Raw genomic sequence first — 21,566 nt, 5'->3', positions numbered from 1 at the left:
AGTGGACTTAAGGCAGCGAGTACTGGATCGTCTTATAAAAGACAGCTGGTATTTAAAAGTGAAGTCGAGTCTTGAAGGAATTAAGGCAAAAGACTCAAAATTTGCGGGTTATGAATTAGAAAACGATGGGATCCTGCGATTCCATGGAAGGATGTACATCCCTGATGATAAAGACCTCCGAGATACCATCCTTAGGGAAGCTCACAAAGCAGTATATTGTGCTCATCCTGGAGTAGGGAAAATGTATGCGGATACCAAGAAACTCTTCTTTTGGGCAGGCATGAAGCGTGATATCACTCAATTTGTTGCAAAATGTTTGGAATGTCAGCAAGTAAAGGCAGATCATTGTCACCCAGCGGGTCTCTTACAACCCCACGACATACCTATGTCTAAATGGGAGACCATCTCTATGGATTTCATCACTGGACTACCTCTTACTTCTCAAAGACACAATGCCATTCTGGTAGTGGTGGATAAATTAACAAAAAGCGCCCATTTTATTCCGGTAAGAGATACTTATGATGTTGCTGACGTGGCTCGAGTATTCATAAATGAGATTATCAGATTTCATGGAGTACCTAAGAAGATTATATCCGATAGAGATTCGCGATTCACTTCCAGATTCTGGACTTGCATGCAGACAACCTTAGGTACTCAGCTAAATTTAAGCACTGCTTACCATCCTGAGACTGACGGGCAAACTGAAAGAGTAAATCAAGTACTTGAAGGCATGTTGCGAATGTATGTAATGGATCAGCAATCACACTGGGAAAAGTATTTACCCTTGGTTGAATTCGCATACAACAACAGTTACCACAGTTCGATTGGGATGCCTCCATTTGAAGCTTTATATGGCAGACCGTGCAGAACACCGTTAAGTTGGGACAGGTTAGAAGATCGAGTGATAATAGGACCAGAATTAATCCATGAAATGGAAGCGCAGGTCAGCCAGATTAGACAACGATTAAAGGAAGCACAGGATAGACAAAAGAGTTATGCTGATGCTCACCGATCTGATAGGAATTATGAGGTAGGGGACCAGGTCTTCGTCCGCATCAAACCAAATAAAAGTACTATTCGATTCGGAAAAGGGACAAAGTTGTCACCCCGATTTATAGGACCGTTTAAAGTCGTGGAAAGAATTGGACCTGTTGCCTACCGTCTTGCCCTGCCACCTCACCTGCATAGAATTCATAATGTATTTCATGTTTCTGTATTACGACATTATGTAGCTGACCTATCTCATAACATCCAGTGGAAAGAATTGCAGGTATCGGACGAGGGAGTCATAACGGTCGAACCGTTACGTATACTGGAACGTAGAGTTCGACAGCTGAGGAACCGCCTGGTGGACCAAGTTAAGGTCCAGTGGGACAAGTATAGTCTTGGATCAGCAACTTGGGAGAATACAGAAGACATATGTCAGAGATAACCTGGTTTATGTCCATTTTGAAGAACTTTACACTATGTTTAGTATATATTTACTTCACCACTGTCAGAGACCCAAAAACATTTGAATGATTAGTGATAAACATGAAACTTTGTGGAATAATATGTGTTTAAATTCCTGCTGGTACATGGATACCAAAATAATATGTGTTTAATTCCTGCTGGTACATGGATACCAAAACAATATATGTGATTATTTTACTAAATTATAAATGTTGAAGTAAAGTTAAGACCGTTAAATGATTTTACTTCTGGTAGAAATTGAAACAATATAAATCTGTTTTATTTATGCATGTCAAAGATGGGCAACTGAAATGGAAAACATGAAGTGAATACATCCTAAAGAAAAGTCAGAATACATGCATAGAAAAATGACAAAATTATGTTATGTTGTAGTATCATATGTAAATAATACATAAGTTATTTCGAATATGCTGATGCACATTTTACAAATACGTGGGTAAGTGTAAGATTGCATATAAACTTGGCTCTGATACCATGTGTAATGCCCAGATTCCGAAATACAACAAACATATAATTACTCATAAACTGGAAAACGATAATGCATAAAACTGTAATCTGCACATACCTGAACTGCTAGCTGATTGCTGATTCTGCTACTGACTGTCGATCCCGCTGCTGGTGATGCTGTGGCTGTTTTGACCCAATTTCGAGATGGCCAATACCACCCAACCAGACAGAGCAAACCTAGTTGCTCAATCCAGAAAGCTCTCCACAAAGGCTCTCTGTCCCTCCGTGCCCAGAAACCCCAGACCACTTAAAGCTCTTCAATTGGTAAATTCCTTCTCGTTCTCTGCTGCCCTTCTCTGGTTTTTCTCCCCCCTGTTCTCGGTTCAGGCCTCTGTTATTTATTTACCGGCTTGGCGGTGGCCGCCCTCCCACTTGCAGCCACCGCCTTCCACGCATTGAAGGCTCTCAGATATTTTTCACTGTCCTCTGCGCTCAGCAATAAGTATTCAGCTGGTTCGGGAGCGCCTTTATTAATGGACTGTGATGGTTCAGGTGATGGTTCGGGTAGGTTATCGCATAGCAATTTCATGAATCTTTTTAATGCCCTTATAGCATATAAACCTTTCATATAATCTGTAAGTTTTAATTTATATACTTTATAACATTCTTATATATAAAGTTTCATTTACACTTATAACATTTATATATAAAGTTTCATTTACACTTATAACATTTATATATAAAGTTTCATTTATTCTTATAACATTTATATATAAAGTTTCATTTATACTTATAACACTTATATATAAAGTTTCCTTTATTCTTTTAACATTTATATATATATAAAGTTCAAATACATATTTTGTAATTTTAATATATATATATATTATAAGGTTAAATTATATATTTTATAAAACTTAGACTTATATATGTTTTAAATTTAAATTGTATATATATATAAACTTAACATACTTATAGTTTAAATTTCCTCACAATCGATTTTATTATAAGGTTTTAAAACTTTATAAAATGGATTAATTAGCTGGGTTGTTACAATTCATTGAATAACCCCTGAAAATAATTAGTTGGAAGGAATTTAGTTGTGTTCTAACTTCTAGATACTAGAAGGGAAGGAAAATCAATCATTATAAGTATTTTACATAATTAAATCAGAAAAAATGAAATAAACTCAACAATCTTTTCATGGACTAAAGGAGAAACTTTCTGGCAGTCAGGAACGCTATATTTTTAATTAGATTGATGTGAAGTTATTTTTTCTGAATGGAATTTGATTTGTTATCATGTACATTTTTTTATCTAAAGTGTGCTGCTATTTTCTGTTCATTTAATCTGTGTTCAGATATGGCTGAAGCTCCAGGTTCAGGTTTATATCCTTTGCACCATTGTAAAACTTTGCACCTGGTATGTCTTTTTATCAGCTGTTAAAGCACTGTTTTTTTTTTAATATTAAAAAGTCAAGATGAATTATGATTGCACTGAACTGGACACACCTTTTTCTTATAAACATTCAGTGTTTAGTTATTGATATAAATTGGGATGCTAAAAAATTTATTCAGGTAAGGCATGGGCAGGGCTACCATAATGTGGCAGGAGAGAAAGACTTTGGTGCATACATGTCATATGAATATGTCGATGCAAGCCTCACTCCTTTAGGATGGCAGCAGGTATGTGCATTTCCTTTGGGGTGTCTCATGTGCCCTTACCTGTGATGTGTCTGAAGTCTGGCTTTCAGAAACAATTCTGAAGATCAAATCAGCTCCTGCATCAAATTGTGCATGTTCTTTTTTGTTATTTTTATTTGTGACTAGTGGAATCAGGAACTGGGGTGGACCAGTGGTCTTGTACTCGCACAATGGTCGATTTTGTCTGTTACCACTATAACCACTATGTGTGCCATGCATATCCTTAATGTGGACATGGGTTAATCAAGGACCTCATGATATTTTACATAACAGGTTTACATGCTTTGCCAAGTGAGCTACCCCCCAGGGCCTGCAAATTGTGCATGTATGGATGACCTGCCTTCTAATGTTTTACACACACATCAACCACCCTGACATATTTCCATGTCAGGTGTTAGAAGACAATCAAATTTCTTTTAAATGGAGGTTATTCATAACACTATATTTTCTCCTCAGTCAGTGCTTGGATTCAGAGATATCAATTTGCTTCATAGTTATTGTTTAGAATAGTTCCTTATTGATTGCAAGCATATTTGGGTTACATTCCACTTTTGTGGTTTTTTTGAACATGGTACACATGTTTGATTAAACTCTTTTGACTTGCTTACACCACAGTTTTGTCTTTCCTATGCTAAGTGAGTCCAGGACTTTACAAGCGTTGCTGTGCATTCATCGAGCATTAGCCTTTTCTATATCAGTTTTGTCAAATGGGATGACAAGCATAATAAAGTGCTGTTTCCCTTTGATAACATATTTTCTTTATTTATTTATTTATGTATGTATGAACTCCCAATTCTGATAGTATCCAGTACAACAATGATGCATTGCAGTATGCCAAACAATTTAGAAAATTGGGATTTACAGCAGTTCACTCCATCTGACCAACACCACCCTGAAACTTGTCACTATATGAGTTATAGCAGTAAACAGACAAACTACCATCTCTAAAAGTACCCAATATCCTAATATAACCTAGAAATCCAGAAAGCCTTATTTAAAACTACTTGAACTTTGTGAAGAATCAGGAGTTTAAGCTTCTGCAGGACACTTCTTCTCTGAGGAGGTAGTTGGTTTCTCCTTGTTCCTCATCACATGTTGATGAGATATTCCTGGCACTTTCGGATCCTCTGCTTCAGGCCTCCATCTTCCATTCTCTATTTGTCTGCAATCTTTTACAAGTGCAACCAACTTCTCTAACAAAGCTGCTGCTTTCTCCTCAAACTTCTATTGCCTTGCAACATTCCTTTCGTCATTGCCACAAAGTCTACTGCTTAATTCACATATAGCATGATACAAGATGTCAACTGCAGTATGGCTTATCTTTGGAGTCTGATAGCGAGGATTAGAGAACTGGCATGGTAATCCTGCTGTCCCACGAATTCTCTCAATCATTTCTTCAATTCGATGGAATCTTCATGTTGAGTCTCCCCAACAGTGGCTGCTGTTCTTGCTTCAATGTTCACTCTCCTTCCAGAATCTGCCACATTGGCACTGGATTGTGATGAACTGAACAGAAGTGATAAAATTGAAACCATGACGAGAGATAGACCTAGAGCCATGACTATCTTAATACCTGCAACATTAAATTTCAAGTGGGAGCTGAGAGAGGTGGTAAAATAATCTTCATTCTCCTGTCATAAAGCATTGTTTTCCAGTTACTTAACTGGTTCTAAAATTTCTCAGTTGTAGGATTGTATGTCTCAAAAAGAAGATATATGATGAAGTAAAAATTTCAGGAGAAAATTTTGTTTGGCAGCTTACGGGGCTTTCCTATGGGTGTAAATCATTTCAGCGCATGAATGTGGTGCATTGATACAAGGTCATCTAAAGTACTGTATCCAACAGGTTGACAATCTTCGTAAGCATATTTGGAAAACTGGCATTGCTCCTAGGATTGAATTGGTCGTGACTTCTCCTTTAATGAGGTATTGTTATAGTTGGCAACTTGGCACATACCAATGTTAACTCTATCCTTCGTACAATCTATTCTTGAATGACAAGAGTTGGCACCAATATGAACAACATCTATCTGAATGTGAAATTAAATTTTCATGAGGGGTGTATAATTATGTGGGTGATAATTAATAAGTGAAAAGAAAAATCTGACACAGTGTAGGATCTAATTTGATTTTCCTTTTATCTGAAATGTTTTACTGAACATCAGATTGTACTGCTGAAATTTCATACCAGGACTATGCAGACAGCAGTGGGTGTATTTGGTGGTGAAGGCTATGTAGATGGTGATACATGTCCTCCACTAATGGTGGCTGGCGCTGGCAATAGCAATCATGCTGCAATCACAAGTGCAAATTGTCCACCTTTTATAGCCATTGAATGGTGTCGAGAACATTTGGTGAGTAAAGGGTTTTTCTTTGCAATTTTTGTGTAATACTGTAGCAGTCCGTCTGCCCTTGTAGTATTGTGTCAGCATATTTCTATACCTAGAATGCTTGATGATAGGTCTCGATATCTCTTTGACTTGGGCATATTTGAAACAGATTTAGGAGTAGAGCGGGAAATGGCTAATGCCTTTTTACTTTGCCTTTTTAAGAATCGTGATTTGTGATATAGCTAGGAATTTCTGCCATCTACGAGGTGACTTCTCATTTTATCACTTTACAGTGCCTAGAAGGCTAGTGAGTCACATAAATGTTCTTTGCTTTAGATTTCCTAGGAACAGTATATATTTAGTTTCTGTAGTGATTCACTGTCTATGCAGATATTTTTCAACCTTTCTGGACATTTTTAAATTGACCACTATCTCCTTCCTTGTGACTAATTTTGGTAAATACCCATTTGAAGGTAGGAAGAGCACATATGGGAGCTTACTGTTTCATAGGTTAATGAATAATTTTGCAATTCAAGTACCTGCTAAAGCTCTTTCCTTAGAAAGTAAATTAGATATACAGATTATGTTGCCCAGTCTGATCGTTTGCCTCTTCTAGCATAAATTGGCAGAGGAAGCAAATCCTTTTACAGTACTTGATGTGTTCGATTGGAATTGGGTAATATATGGACTCAGATTATGCTCAGCCTCTCCCATTCCACTATTTGTATAACAGAGAACATTTTCTGAAGTGAAAATGCTAAAGAGTATGAACTGTGTTCTAGAGGATGCGAGAGAACTATTTCTTTCAAGTACTTTCCACTCTTTTTAGTTGCTGTTGTTACAGTATGTCACATGCTTCTTGGCATTTTTGCAAATTTGCAGTGATGCTTTTGAGTGTTGCAGAAATTGTCACAGAGGCATTAGGTTGCTCAGGGAGTAAACTCTTTTAGCAATTTGTAATGCTGAATGATGTTTCAACTGCTTTAAAATTTACATGGAGGAAACTTCCACCTTTCTAAGTTTGTCAGTGATGTCTATGTTAAGAAGAAAGGTTTCAAGCTCAATGCCCTTTTTAACTCAGATGGATCAAGGAGGCACCCACCAGACAGGTTATCAAATATCAAGGGCCTCAAGCAAATGGTACTTTGGAACTTAAGATACCTCTTCTTGAGGAAACTGTGTCAAGATAGATTCAATCAGCAAAGATATGCAATGAATCTGTTGGTGTGGTAGCCCATACTACCTATGTTGCAGGAAACATACGCCCCCCTGCATATCAGATTTGTGTATCAAAATGCTGAAACAAAACTGAAACACGCTTGAAACATGTTTCAGTTCCTTTCTCTTTCTCCTTCTCATCTTTTTACTTAAGTGTTTAACATTGCCATTAATTGTTGTAGGATGTTTGAGAGTGGTTCCAACCTCATCGGACTTCATATGGAGAAAGTAGAATTTCATATTCCATTCAAATTTCAGCAGACTAAACAGTCTTCAGGATTTCAGGATTGGTAGGATTGTAGCATTTTTCATTAGATTCTATCATGCATGAGAGTATGGAATTGGGAGTTAATCAAGAGCACCAAGCCCTTTATGTACTTCAATTCTAGTGATATTTTATGTTGGACTCCTCTATCTCAGCCTTAGCAAAAATGTACCCTTCAGTCAAACCAAAATCATTGATTAGACATGCTAAGATTTTTATACCATACTTTAAAGCTTGGATTAGGTAGTTTTATCAAAACTAGGTGGTGTTGATTGATGTGCTTGTTACCAACCAAAAGTGGGTAATCCCCATGGGAGAAATTTTTTCTCCTGTCTTGGACAACCAACCAACCAACATCTCTACGCATTTCTCAGTTTTGGTGATAGGCCACATCCCTCCACCATTTGCATGAGTCATACATCTCTCACCTTATTTGGGGGGGGAGGGGGGAGTAGTTTTTAGCCCTAGTCTAGTGGGACCTCCTCTAAGGCCTTAGGGTTATAGGAGGGGCACTACTTGGGAAACTTGGATTGAAGTAGCGTGTCCATAACCATTCATACTTACCACTTTTGACCTTTCAATTTTTTTTCCTATGTGGTTCACGTTCCCTAGAGATTAGTGACTGCTACATCCATGAAATAATTGTACTAGGTAGTCTACCCGAAATGACCACTTTTTGCTGGCTCAACCACAGAGCCTAACCTTGAGAGTGCCGAGAGAATTGAACCTGTGACCTCTCAATAACAAAGGTGCTTTAACGATGGGAACTCGACCAACTGAGCTAACCCTTGAGGCTTTCACCTTTCTATTGTTATTGCATCCATCCTTCAAGTTAACAGTCATTGGTTCATTGGGATCTAGCACTCATACATCCACATCCTTGAGTTAGAGCCCGAAAACTTTTCCGTAGAGGTTGATGCAGCTACAAGAAAGACAAAAACATGGGATGGCCACAACAAAAGAAAAGGAAAAGTTAAAATGCAAAAGATGGCCAGGATATAATTAGTGTGTGGGCAAAAGCCTAGCATGAGCTTTACCCTCCTAATTAGCGATCACCCGCTTCCCGAGCACTAGATGCTTCATCTTATCATAGGAAACCCTTGCATGTCCCAAACTCGATGAGCGAGAAACTAACTCATCCTTAAGGGGTAAATAAATGCTATATCATAAAAGGAAAGCTTGGACGCCTAAGCTATGCTACATATAAAAGAATTATCAAAAAGAAGTAAAAGTCACACTAGATGGGTGGAAAAAGTAGGCCAAGGGAAGGGGTAACTCATGCCTCCACGATTGCTCCCTCCATACATCTATATACTTGAGATGAGGACCTCCGTTAGTTGGTCCAATGGCCATGCCACTTAACCATGAAGTCATTCCCCACCACTTAACCATGAAGTCATTCCCCTTCCTTGCCATTATTATCACAAGCACCTATGAATTGAAAAGTTGACCTTGGACATGTCACCTCCCCATAGGGGTTGGCAGCACTTAATGGGGTTGATTACCTAGCCAACTCTAACAAGGTAGGGAACACTTTTAGAGGATTTGGTTTAGTTAGATATTTGAAGGTGATCCTAGTTTGAAGTATTACTATGCCTTTAACAATTAAGTATGGTCCACTATGGTGCACTTATTGTGTTTATCTCTAATGAGTGGTTTCTTTCACTTGAGTTTGAGATGGTTTTGCTAGGTTGGTCTTCATAGAGCAGCATAGGCCTCTTGAGGGCACACCCATTCCATGCGTACTCCACATGGTGCCCAGGCTGTACTACACTTCCAAAGAGCAGTGATGACCTTGTAGATGCAATATCACCCTTCCACAGTAAAGTGTTGGGCACTTTGATGATCCTGACAGTTGATTGACACTTGAGAGCACCCTCAGATGCTAAAACGTTGAGCTCACTTTGCTTAACATTGGAGATTCTTGATGATACCTAGTGGACCCTTTATGCCCTTAGGTTGGCCTTGACACTGTTTGATGGGCATGCCTTGATTCAAAGTCCATATGATGATAATCATCCCTAGAATGATTAGAGAGGGATTTTATTACCTCATGGAGCCCCAACACTAGAGAGACACTGCACCATGTTGTCTTGATGGCACCCATGGAGATGATGTAGGGCACCCAGAGCTGGCTTTTGGACACATGGAGATGTTTTGAGGCTTGATTTGAGGACTCTTCTTCAATTCATGGTTGTTGATGATGGTTGGAGTTGCATCTAGCGCCCGCATCTTGTGCTTTTCGAGCCTTATTAGCCCTAAAAGGTCATGCCGTCATGCTTGGAGAGGGTTTTTAGCTCACACTTGTGGGCAATTAGTGGCTTATTTTGTTTTATTGAGCTATTGGGTTGGCGTGCAACCATTTACTTCATGTTTACTTAAAATAAAACTTGTTATAGGGCTTTTATATGGATTAATGGATATGATATACCTCATATAAATGATCACTCCATTCTTATTTTTCATCATCAATTGTGGATTTTAGCCTCCTTTAAAGAGCTTGATTTAGCCTTTTTGCTACTCACTACTTGTGGAGATGCGATATTTTTGGGGCTATTGCTACTGGAGACTAGTTTATGTTTTGCCAATGTTTTTTTGGGATTGAAAGAAAGCAATTTCTTGGAAAATTTGTGAGAATAATTGCAGCTTTTTTTTTATGGTTTTTCATGTGATGAATGTTTGCTAGGTTTTTCTATACCATGCTTAAATCCATATTTTTATTGTAAAATATTGGTTGATCATTGCATGCTAATTTTTATTTTCCTCGAATGCCATAGAAGACCTACTAGAGAGCTTTCTTCTACTTAATTTCTCCCCCCATAAAAAGATAGCTAGGGTTTTCAAGTGAAAACTAGTGCTTTCCCCCTTACTCCATGCATAGATTTGAAATATTTTAAATTTAGCCCATAAGATTCCATTACACAAGTAGGGAAAAGAACTGAGAATCCTTGTGGTGGTCAAAATTCATAAAATATTTTATCTTGTCTTCTTGTTTATCTTCCTAAGCCCTTTATGTGAGAATTTCTAAATAAATCCTAATGCAATAACTGGTTTATCATCTCCTACTTGTTTTTACATTCAGCAAGTTATTTAATTATTTAAATAGCGATGAAAACACTATTGCAAACTACACATACATACAGATCATGAACTGAAATAGAACGAGACCAATACACAAGGGATATCGTTATTTTTGGACAATCGTCCCCGGAAAACCCAATGCGGGAAAACCGATGTAGCATATAGAGGGTTTGTATTATTAAGTTGATTTCTGAATACAACTAGGGTGCCGAATCTGGCTCACCCAACAAAGAATAAACCCGACCAACACTTGGATGAACAAACCCCACATGTGACTGTTCTGTTCCCAGTGCTGGGCAATGATGGCTGCTCCAAGCTCTGCGCTGGAACTGCGTCAGCTCCTCTAGGAGCTGCTCACTGCGACACTACGTCATTGAGACCCCTTAGCCTCCATTGTGTCACTGCGCCACTGCATCACCGTGTCACTATATCACTGAGTCACTGCGACATTGTGTCACTGTGTCACTGCGACACTGCGTCAGAGCTCTCCCTCTGCGCTGTCTCTCCTGGTGTTGCTCTGCCTCTCTGCTATGTATTCTCAGCCTTGGAATGAAGTCCCTCTGCCGAACTTCCCCTCTCACTGCAACTCAGATCACCTATTTGATTTTCTCAGCAAACCACACCCCAGAAAAATCGAACTGACTGATCTCTCAAGTATATCTCTAACTAACCCTCAAGCCTCCTCTTATACTTTTCCTGTTGATGAATCAACGATCGAGATTAAGTCCCTAATCAATGACTAAGATTAAAACAGACTTGATCCTCGTCACTTAGAAGTTTCTCACCCATATTCTTATTAATACCCATTAATATTTTTATTTTCCTAAGTTTAGACTTAGGAACCCATTAAAAATATTAATTATTTTAATAACTCCTCATTCGGGTGGAATTTCTCCAAACGATTTATGGGTTCTGGAGATCTCATGTGTTCTAGCCCCTCCACAAAATTTCGGAGCTAGAGCACATCCGATGCTACCCAAAATCAACACTCCCTCTTAGCGAGGAATGTGCTCTAACAATACTTCCTCATAGAAGCATTACACTGATCTACTACATCGGTCCTCTGTGCTGCTGATGCTCAGCCTGATGCCCTTCATCCACTACACTGCTGCTTCCTGTATTGCTGCCCATGACTCTGCCATTGCCACTGCTACATCTGTACTACAACTCCCTCTCAAAATGCTGCCTCATGCTGCCCATAGCACTGCCACTGCTAACTGCTACATTGTAACTCAGTTGCCGAGAAGTATGGATGCCTTGTGATGCTGAAGCTACCTCTGCTACTAATCTGTGCTAACCCTCCGATGCTATTGCACTGCTGGAAACTGCTCTGTGCCTCTTGCATTGCTACAACATCCACTGCGTTGCCTCAGACTTTGGCACTCTAGCAATGCCATTGTTGCTCCATCACACCTCGCTCCAACCGACACCCGTCATTTTGCTACTGTCGTTAAGGGCTCCTGTAGCCGTATGTGATCCAAGAGTTTGGGCACCTCAAGGATCTTGCCCCCTTGTAGCTCTTTCAAACTACAGTTCTGAATCAGCCCACCTCCCTCCTGGAGATGTGGTTTCCATCTCTGCCAAATGAATGTCAATTGGTTCTCTTCTCCTTCTTTCGCTGCTGCCCCAACAAAACTCGGATCTAGATTTCTTCGGTGCTAGAAATCCTCTAAGTAACAAGCTCCTCTAGACTCCCTCTGAGTCCTGATTTCCTTCACGGAAATCCTCTGGCCAAATGTCGAATCACTCCTCTCCAATCCTCCTTTGCTGCTGCAACCCGGATCTAGATTTTTTTGGCTAGAAATATGTCAAGGCAGTGACTCCCTCTACCTAAGCTTTGTCTCCATAGACACTATTCTGCACCAACAACAACAACGTCCCACCAGCTCCTTAGATCGAATCTGCTCTGCTCCCCCAGCCTTGGCAACAGAAGAATCTGAGCTCCTCTGGCTCTGCGCAATCACTGCTTGAGCTCGATCAACTCCTTTTGACCACTGTGTCACTCCTTCCTGGTCCGGAAAGATGATGTGGCTTTGCGTGAGCCTAATCTGCCCCTCTGCTTCTGCACTGGCCTAGAAGGCTGACACTGTTACTGTGTGGGCTCCTCTTAGCTATTGCGTCACCCTCACTTGGCTTATAATGCTGACGCAGGCACTGCGTGAGCCTCTGCGTCACCTCTTCTGCATTGCATCACTCTCCCTCTACATCTTTGGCTCTGGAACAATGTTGTCACTCGGGACAACTGCCTTTCTGCAACAAATTCTCTAGATCTCCTGGCTGGTGTCTTCAGTCTCCTATGATTTGCAATGCTCTGATACCACGTGAAAATTTCTGAATTTATACATCAAAATCCTACTGCAATCACTAGTTTATCATCTCCTACTTGTTTTTACATTCAACAAGTTATTTAATTATTTAAATAGCAATGAAAACACTATTGCAGACTACACATACATACAGATCATGAACTGAAATAGAACGAGACAAATACACAAGGGACACTGTTATTTTTGGACAATCGTCCCCGGAAAAACCCAATGCGGGAAAACCGGTGCAACATATAGAGGGTTTGTATTATTAAGCAGATTTCTGAATACAACTAGGGTGCCAAATCTGGCTCACCCAACAGAGAATAAACCCGGCCAGCACCTGGATGAACAAACCCCACAGGTGACTGCGTTGTTCCCAGTGTTGGGCAGCGATGGCTGCTCCAAGCTCTGCACTGGAACTGCGTCACCTCCTCTAGGAGCTGCTCACTGCGTCACTACATCACTGCGTCACTGCAACACTGCGTTAGAGTTCTCCCTCTGCGCTGTCTCTCCTGGTGCTGCTCTGCCTCTCTGCTATGTATTCTTGACCTTGGACTGAAGTCCCTTTGCCGAACTGCCCCTCTCACTGCAACTCAGATCACCTATTCGATTTTCTCAACAAACCACGCCCCAAAAAAATTGAACTGACTGATCTCTCAAGTGTATCTCTAACTGACCCTTAAGCCCCCTCTTATACTTTTCCTGTTGATGAATCAATGGACGAGATTAAGTCCCTAATCAACAGCTAAGATTAAAACAGACTTGATCCTCGTCACTTAGAATTTTCTCACCCATATTCTTATTAATACCCATTAATATTTTTATTTTCCTAAGTTTAGACTTAGGAACCCATAAAAATATTAATTATTTTAATAACTCCCCATCCGGGTGAAATTTCTCCAAACGATTTCTGGGTTCTGGAGATCTCATGTGTTCTAGCCTCTCCACAAAATTTCGGAGCTAGAGCACATCTGATGTTGCCCAAAATCAACACTTTAAGGCAAGTCGCTAGGGCTAGGGCATAATGTCGAATTCAACTAGGGCTTCTTGAAGGAGGACATTGATGCATTTGTAGCATGATCTAACCTTGATGTTGTAAACTCAAAATATAACTCTTTTCATGGTGGAATTTGCCCTAATAGGGTTGACATCATCAACTCTAGGCAATTTGTGCCCTACAAAACCCTAATATTAATTAAGGCTTCAACTTGGGGCTTATTTTGAATGTTTTCCATCTCATTTTTGTTGATTTCATCATTAATCAAACCTTTTCTTCATGCTTGCATGCCTAGGTACTCCTTTGTTGAACTACACCTTGAAACCCTAGGTATCAAGTATCTTTTAAAGGCTTTGTTTATGGTACATTGTTCCTATACATAAAGAATTGTGCGTTTGTTCATTCAAGAAGTACCTTGCTTAGCCTTTCATATATATCACCTTGAGCCAATTGAATTAGAATATCCTTTCAGTGAAGACTAGGAAGCTTCCATGTGGTGAAATTCCACCAAAGAGCAGGAGGAGGATTGTTGAGGTGATATTGGTAATGCACCTCATTGTTGTGTCTTGGTCTGGCTCTTGTCTTGTGGGGCCTCTCACAAGGCTCACTAGGTTTTGAGGCAACAATCCCTAGAGGATTGAGGTAGAGGCAAAAGGTGATACTAATGATGACAATCACAATATAAGCAATGGCAAAACATTGCTTGTCATTTAAATGTTCTTTTTATTTTATTCATAGTGCTTTCTTTCCAAGTTTCATGATAATGTGCTAATATCCCTCTATCTATCTATCTATCTATATATATATATATATCACGTTTCTCTGTTCCCAAATTTTTAGGGGGTCATGTTTCCAGTGTGTTTTTGTTTTGGAAAGGTTTATCCGTTTCCTTGTATTGTAACAACCCACAATTTAAATATACAACTAATTAGATCAATTATGCGATTTATAATCAACACACCTCTATTCAACTAATTACATAGAATTTTTGAGAAATATGAGCAAAGACAACTTACTTGTAGCAATGACATTCCTTACTTGTGATTTCGGAGTTGAACGGTATTTGAACCCTGCAACTGCAACAAAGTTTTGGGGACGACTCTCCACCCAACCGTAGGCTCAACTGCACATAATCTTTCTATAGTTGGCCACCATCAAGCCCTCAATCAACGTACTACCGCCAGGGAATCTTTTGTCTCACAATACTTTTCTCCCAAGAGAATGGATGAAGGAATGATGTCTCTCATCTTCCTCATCGTCCATTAAATAGATCAAACAATGGAAATGGTCCGCATGCACACATTCCATGTGTCAACATACAACTTTTATTTCTTTATTTTAAGTTTTACTTAATTTAATATTTCTCTTAATTTAACTCTTTCTTATTTTATTTCTTTTTACTTTTTTATAACTTTACTTATTTTAATTTTTTACTTTTTTATAGTTCTCTTAATTTAACTCTTTCTTATTTTATTTTACTTTTTGTTAACTTTACTTATTTTTACTATTTTTATAGTTTAATTTTATATATATTTATTTAAAACTTCAATATTATTATTTACTATTTTATTTATTTATTATTATTATATTCTCTTTATTATTTATTTACTATTATTATCTTTTATTTAATTTTTACTATTTATTTACTATTTATTTACCATTATTATATTTTCTTTATTGTTTATCATTTATTATTAGGGGACATTACATGTATCATGCAACTAAGGAAGTTTACAATGTACGTAACAAAGAAGATTAGCTAGCAAGTAATGCCTAACTTTATAAAGTGCATATATCATGGAAATTACTTTTGGGGACTTGTATATTGCTCAAGGTTGCTTGTAGTGGTATAGTTCTTTTTTGCATGGACAACATCCTTTGAGCAAACAATATAGAGTGATTGATAGTTAGTACATTAATAACAATGGTAGCACAAGCAATTAATTACAACAATCGTACAAGCAATTAATTATAACCGCCATACCATACATTAAATTACTTATAGACACAGTCCATACATTCTACAACTACAACTCGTACATTAATCAAAGCTATCATACAATCACCTAGTTAAAACAACCATATCATACATTAAATCTGCGCAATCATCAATTAATTGCAACCAGGGTCAAGAGATCATACAACAACTATCAAAATTTCTAAAGAAAAACCACTATATGCTCGAATAAGCATCAATATAGTGTAAATGTAATTTAGTCTAAGATTGATCATAAAAATACTCCACCATTGATCAAAAAATGGTTTAGATAAACTTATGACTGGAAAAGTTGGAAGAACAATAAAAACAGAGTGATGCAGGGTACAAAGCATTTCAAAAAGAATTGCAAGAAAGACATGACAAATTACAATAGTAGATTATTATGGATCATAATACCCTATTGCCTCAAAATCTAGCAGGTCTTGTGAGACGCCTCATAAGGCAAAAACTCCGGATCAAGACACAACAATGAGGTGGATGCCACTGTCACCTCAAGAATCCACCTCCTACTCTTTAGTGGAATTTCACCACATTGGAGGCTTCCTAGTTTAGGTCACCTAAAAGATATTCTTGGTTTAGGGTTCAAAAGGTGACAACTGAATAGGCTTACCCAATATACTTAGGGTAAGCACAAGGTTCAATTCTACTAAACAAGGAATAGCGTACCTTAGAAGCAATCTATAAGGGACTTGTACCCTAGGCCCTAGGGTTTTTAATGTACGATTTAAAAGTAGCACAACTAGGCATACAAGGAGAGAGAAAATATTTGCTTAATGATGTGATTAATAACATGAGCCACAAACCTTCAAGTGACCCTAAGTTGAAGCCTTAATGCTGAATTAAGGTTTTCCTAGCCCTAAATTTTCTTGGGGTTGATGATGTCAGTGATAAGGAAGGGCTTCCAACCATGCAAAATGCTAGATTTTGAATTTTTAAGGCTCAACAAGGTAGAACAACCTCCAACCAGCTCAACGCTCATGTTGTAGTTGAATTCAGCCTCAAACCCTAACCCTAACAGCTTGCCTTGAAGGGCCAACATTTTAGGGCAGAAATCTTCATCGCTTGAGATTTTAGGGGCATAAATTTTAGACGGAAAAACTTTAGGGCTGAAATTTCAGGGCCAAAACTTTTGGGGCTCAAAATTCTAAGGCCTAAAATTTTAGGGTTGAAGAAATTTTAGGGAGAGAAGAATAAGAATGGATTTTGAATTTTTTGATTTTTGACCATTAATATGGATGCAAATGCCTTGTAACTACTTGGGTGATGGAGTCTAAGGGGAATTTTACTATGGAAATATCAAACCTTGGAAGGGAGCAAGGGGAAAACCCTAGGTTTTCACTTTAAAACCCTAGCTATCATTCAATACGAGGATAAAAACAAGAGAAAAGCTCTTTAGGAGGTTCTCAAGGGAAGTTCATGATTCTTAATTAAAGCATGCAATATTTTCACCAAGAAATTCATATAAAGATAAGCATTTAGACATGGAATATAGAAACCCTAGCAAGATACATTGCATACAATAACCGTCAAAGATTCATCAAGAAAACTACTCACAAGATATCAATGAACAATCTTTCATTATCCCAAAATGATGTCTCCACAACAAGGATTAGTCTCCAACAACAAAAATCCACAAAGATCACATCTCCACAAGAGTAGCAAGGTACAAGAGCTAGGCCGAAACTCTAGAAGAGGCCGAATTAATCCATAAGTGATGATGCTAAAAGGAAATGGAGTGATCCTCTATAAATATGAGGTCTATCACTCCATTTAACCTCTAAAATCTCTTAAACAAGTTTGATAATGAGTAAACATAACATAAACCTTGGGTTACAAGCCAACTCACTAGCTCAATCATGACATAATGCTAAAATGGACCCACATGTGAACCATAAGCCTCTAATATGATGATGTCATGCCACTTTTGGGCTCCAAAGGCTGAAAGTGTCTCCAAGCATCATGATCATCCATCATTTGAGGAGCAATTCTCAAATCAAATCTCAAAGCACCTCCAAAGGTCCCAAATCAAGCTGGGGTGCCCCCATGTCATCTCCATGGGTCTCCAATGGTCAACATAGTGCTTCTTCTCTCCAACATTAGGTCTCCATTAGGTGCAACAAGCCCTCCTTAGTCATCCTATGGAAGACCATCCTCATCTGGGCTTTGAATCATGGTTTGCCCATCAGGTAGTTTCAAGGCCAACTTGCAAGTGTGCTAGGTCCAGTGGTGGAATATTCAGGAATCCTTTGAGCTAGGCAAAAGAAGACAATGTCTTGGGCCCCGGGGGTACTTTGGGATGTGTATCAATTGTTTGAGTCATCATATTGCCCAACGTTTTGTTGCAACTAGGCAACACTGTATCTGCTATGTCATCAATATATCTGTAGGGCCTAGGTATCTGTGGAGTGGGTGCCCTCAAGACCTGTGCTGTTGTGGACCACCTAGCAAGGCCAACTTAACCTCAAGTGAAAGCAATCATTCATTAGAAACTAAGACCATAAAATCATCTAAGTTGACCAAACTTGTATGTTAAGGGCATAGTAATACTTCAAATTGGGATCACCTTCCAATATCTAACTATACCAAGTCTCATAAAGGTGTTCCCTACGTTGGTATGGGTGGCTAGTAGTCAACCCTATTAGGTGCTTCGGACCTACAAGGGTAGGTGGCATTTCCATGGTTAACCCTTCAATCAATAGGCGTTGGTGTGAGTGGCAATGGACGGGATAGACTTCATGGCCAAGTGCCATGGTTAAGGGACCAACTAATGGGAGTCCACATCATGCGTGTGTAGATGTAATGTAGGGAGCAATCATGGAGGCATGAGTTACCTTGCTCGACCTACTTTTTCCACTCCTTTGGTATGCCTTTTAGTTCTTTTTGATAATGCTTTGTATTATGGGGCATAACTCAAGTATCAAAGCTTGCTCTTTATGATATGACATTTAATTTAGCCCTGAGGATGAGGCAGTTTATTGCTCATTAGGTTGGGACATGCAAGGGTTGGGACGAACGAACTGGTGAAGTTTTAAAACTAGATCTTGCATCTAAGTAGATGGAAGATGATTTAAGTTTTTGTACTACCTTAGAATAGTTGATGGTGATAAATTATTGTATTAACTCTATTCATTTGCAAGTCTCATGACTCCATTAGCCCTTGGATTGATAGGCATTGGTCCCTCGTTATTTCATTCCCTTGTTTCTCCTCCCCTTACCTTTCCATTCTTTCCCATAGTTGTTTTCCCATTTCCACTACCACATTTCATATGATACAACAACCTTGTTTTTTCTAGGCTCACTCTTCCAAAAATCACCTAGAGCCCCCACTCCATAGCCTTGGCAATCATATTTGTAGGGAATCCCCCCTTGAGTTGGGGACAAGACAACCTAAAGAGAGAGGAAGAGCTACGAAGATGATAGTGGATAGACTATTTAAGTTGCACAAAACTAAGACCTTGGTGATTGGGACTCTACACTTCTTGTCGGTGTGCTAGGGTTCTTGGAAGTCCAAGAGAAATTTTAGGGTTACAATTTCACTCTAAAGAGGAAAAGAAGCTACGGTTTGTATTACATCTTAGAAGGATAAATACAACATTGCATCTTGTAGCTCTTGTTCTAGAAGAAAACAAGGGTTTTGGAAACTTTGGTGCAACTTCTTATGCTTGTTGGGAAGGAATAGAGAAGGAGATGTGCATGAGCCAAGGAGCACTTGCTAGTGATGATGCCAACATATTGAGGATTCTCAATGGGGAAACCTAGATTAGTTAAGATTCATTCCTAGCTAGGAGGAGTTGGTGGCTAGGGTTTTCATGGTTTTCGTAGCTAGGGTTTGGAGATCTTGAAATTGTACCAACTTGTGATGAGTTGTGAGTATGTACATGTACTTCATCTCTTATATATAAATTAAGTGATTCAGATTTCCAACTATGTGTACTTGCATATTTGATTTTCATCAGCACTACTTCTTAATGCTAATTTGACATAACATGTGGCTGAAATTGATAATTGATTAAACATATGTCTTGAAGATAAGGGGGGCAGATTTACTGCTGTAAATTCTGCAGTAATAAAGTTATTTCAGATCTGTTATATGCATAGAAGAGTGTGCCCTAAAATATGTAACATGTTGTCATTGAAGTACACGTATTTTATATCGTTTCTCTTAAGGTGCCTAGTGATTTTGACTGAAGTGAAGTATTTTCTGTTGTTCACTGCTGTAATTATTTCAGATCAGCCTTCAGGCTAAAACTCTCAGGGATTAGATTTCGAAAACCTCTGGTGAGAGGTGAAATTTCAGATTTGCATTGATTGCCCTAAGTCTAAAATTTCTGCACACCGAGGGCTTCAATTTCGGATGGCAGGGGAACTGCTACTGGAGATGATAGGGATGCATCCCTATTCTACTGTGGTACTCGATTGGATAGCCTTCTGTTGGGGATGCATCCATATTCTACAGTGATAGTCCATTGTAGAGCCTTCTATTGGTTATAATGCAGAAATTAATATTATGCGCCAAGCCTTTTGTGGATTTACAATTGTGTGATGACATACTAGATGGTCAAGGCTGCTTAGAGATGTTTGTATGCCTGTGCCTTTCTAAGTTTTCAAGCAAGACAATCTGTTTGGGGAATTTGCTTATCACCACTTGGCACTTATGACCTGTTACTTCTGAATTGTATATTGTTCTATTTTGCTATGTTATACTTTTGGATGGGGATTCTTGATGCAATCCATAAACTATTTTGTAGTGTTTTCAGTGTACCAGTCCAGATGGACTTGTTCTTGATTATCTATGGATATTATTGTACATGCAACTTGTATATTAAAATCTATAAGATGGTATCTCAATCTTCGGTAGCTGTTAATTCATGTGAGAATGGCATCTGAGGTGTTCTTTTTCTCTCTTTGATAGTTTTATTTTTACTCTTATTCATGGTTTCATAATTTATGTGGATTGATTAAAATGCTATTTTTAGTAGATTTTGCTGTATAAATTTTTTTGTTATTTCCAGGGAGTGCATCCATGTGACAAGAGGAAAAGCATTAGTGAATATCAGCCCATTTTTCCTGGGATTGATTTTTCTATGGTAAGTAATTGAGCAGTGATTTTAAATTAGATTGTTATTTTCCTTCTATATTTGAAGAGAGTTTCTTGCTTAAGAGCTGTTCTATATTTTCTTGCATTAATTATAGAATTTTATTATTTGTTACATTTATTATGGTTTCATCTTTTACCTTTGTATTTATAGAAAATGCACTAATGGTTGTTTTGCAGTTTTTTGCCAAGCGTTAGAGCTGAACTCTATAGCCTCTTTCATTGCTTATGCAGGTAGAAACAAATGAAGATGTTTTGTGGAAGTCAGATGTCAGAGAAAAAGAAGAAGAAGTTGCAGCTCGTGGAAGAACTTTTCTTAATTGGTGTGTATTGTTGAACCTCTGTCAATCTGTTTATACATGAATGCAGTGTAATTCTTGATAAATTTGGGAGCAACAACCATGATGTATATGTGAATGAGGTGTTCAGTTCTCATCTGGATTTTCTAGTCATATCAAAATTTTGTTTTGAAAATATTGACTTGTTAAATCAAGATAATTCACAAAATGGCTATTATTCAAAAAAACACTGAAGTGTTCTTACAATCACAAATGTTGAAATTTGATGTTCAATGCTGAAACAATTACTTAAGAAATGAAACTCCTTCAAGCAGCAATATCAGTTAAGCAATTGTAGATAGAACATGCACG

General features: G+C 38.4%; 1 protein-coding gene across 1 annotated transcript in view; it reads left to right on the top strand.

Annotated features, from left to right (window-relative positions):
* The first annotated feature begins 3,280 nt into the window (after positions 1-3,280).
* Positions 3,281-21,566, top strand: part of LOC149260502 (phosphoglycerate mutase-like protein 1) — a 120,392-nt gene continuing 102,106 nt past the window's right edge. The window contains exons 1-6 of the mRNA XM_089420786.1: positions 3,281-3,342; positions 3,498-3,605; positions 5,469-5,548; positions 5,814-5,976; positions 20,834-20,908; positions 21,151-21,239. Coding sequence (XP_089276912.1) covers positions 3,283-3,342; positions 3,498-3,605; positions 5,469-5,548; positions 5,814-5,976; positions 20,834-20,908; positions 21,151-21,239 — 575 coding nt within the window. The 5' untranslated portion in view covers positions 3,281-3,282. The remainder of the gene's footprint in view (positions 3,343-3,497; positions 3,606-5,468; positions 5,549-5,813; positions 5,977-20,833; positions 20,909-21,150; positions 21,240-21,566) is intronic.

Source organism: Pinus tabuliformis, chromosome 6, assembly GCF_031772625.1.
Source record: "Pinus tabuliformis cultivar Carrire ecotype Pingquan chromosome 6, CPIR1, whole genome shotgun sequence".
Lineage (NCBI taxonomy): Eukaryota > Viridiplantae > Streptophyta > Pinopsida > Pinales > Pinaceae > Pinus > Pinus tabuliformis.
Note: the sequence above shows the minus strand (reverse complement) of the source record. Positions and strands in the feature narration are given on the sequence as shown.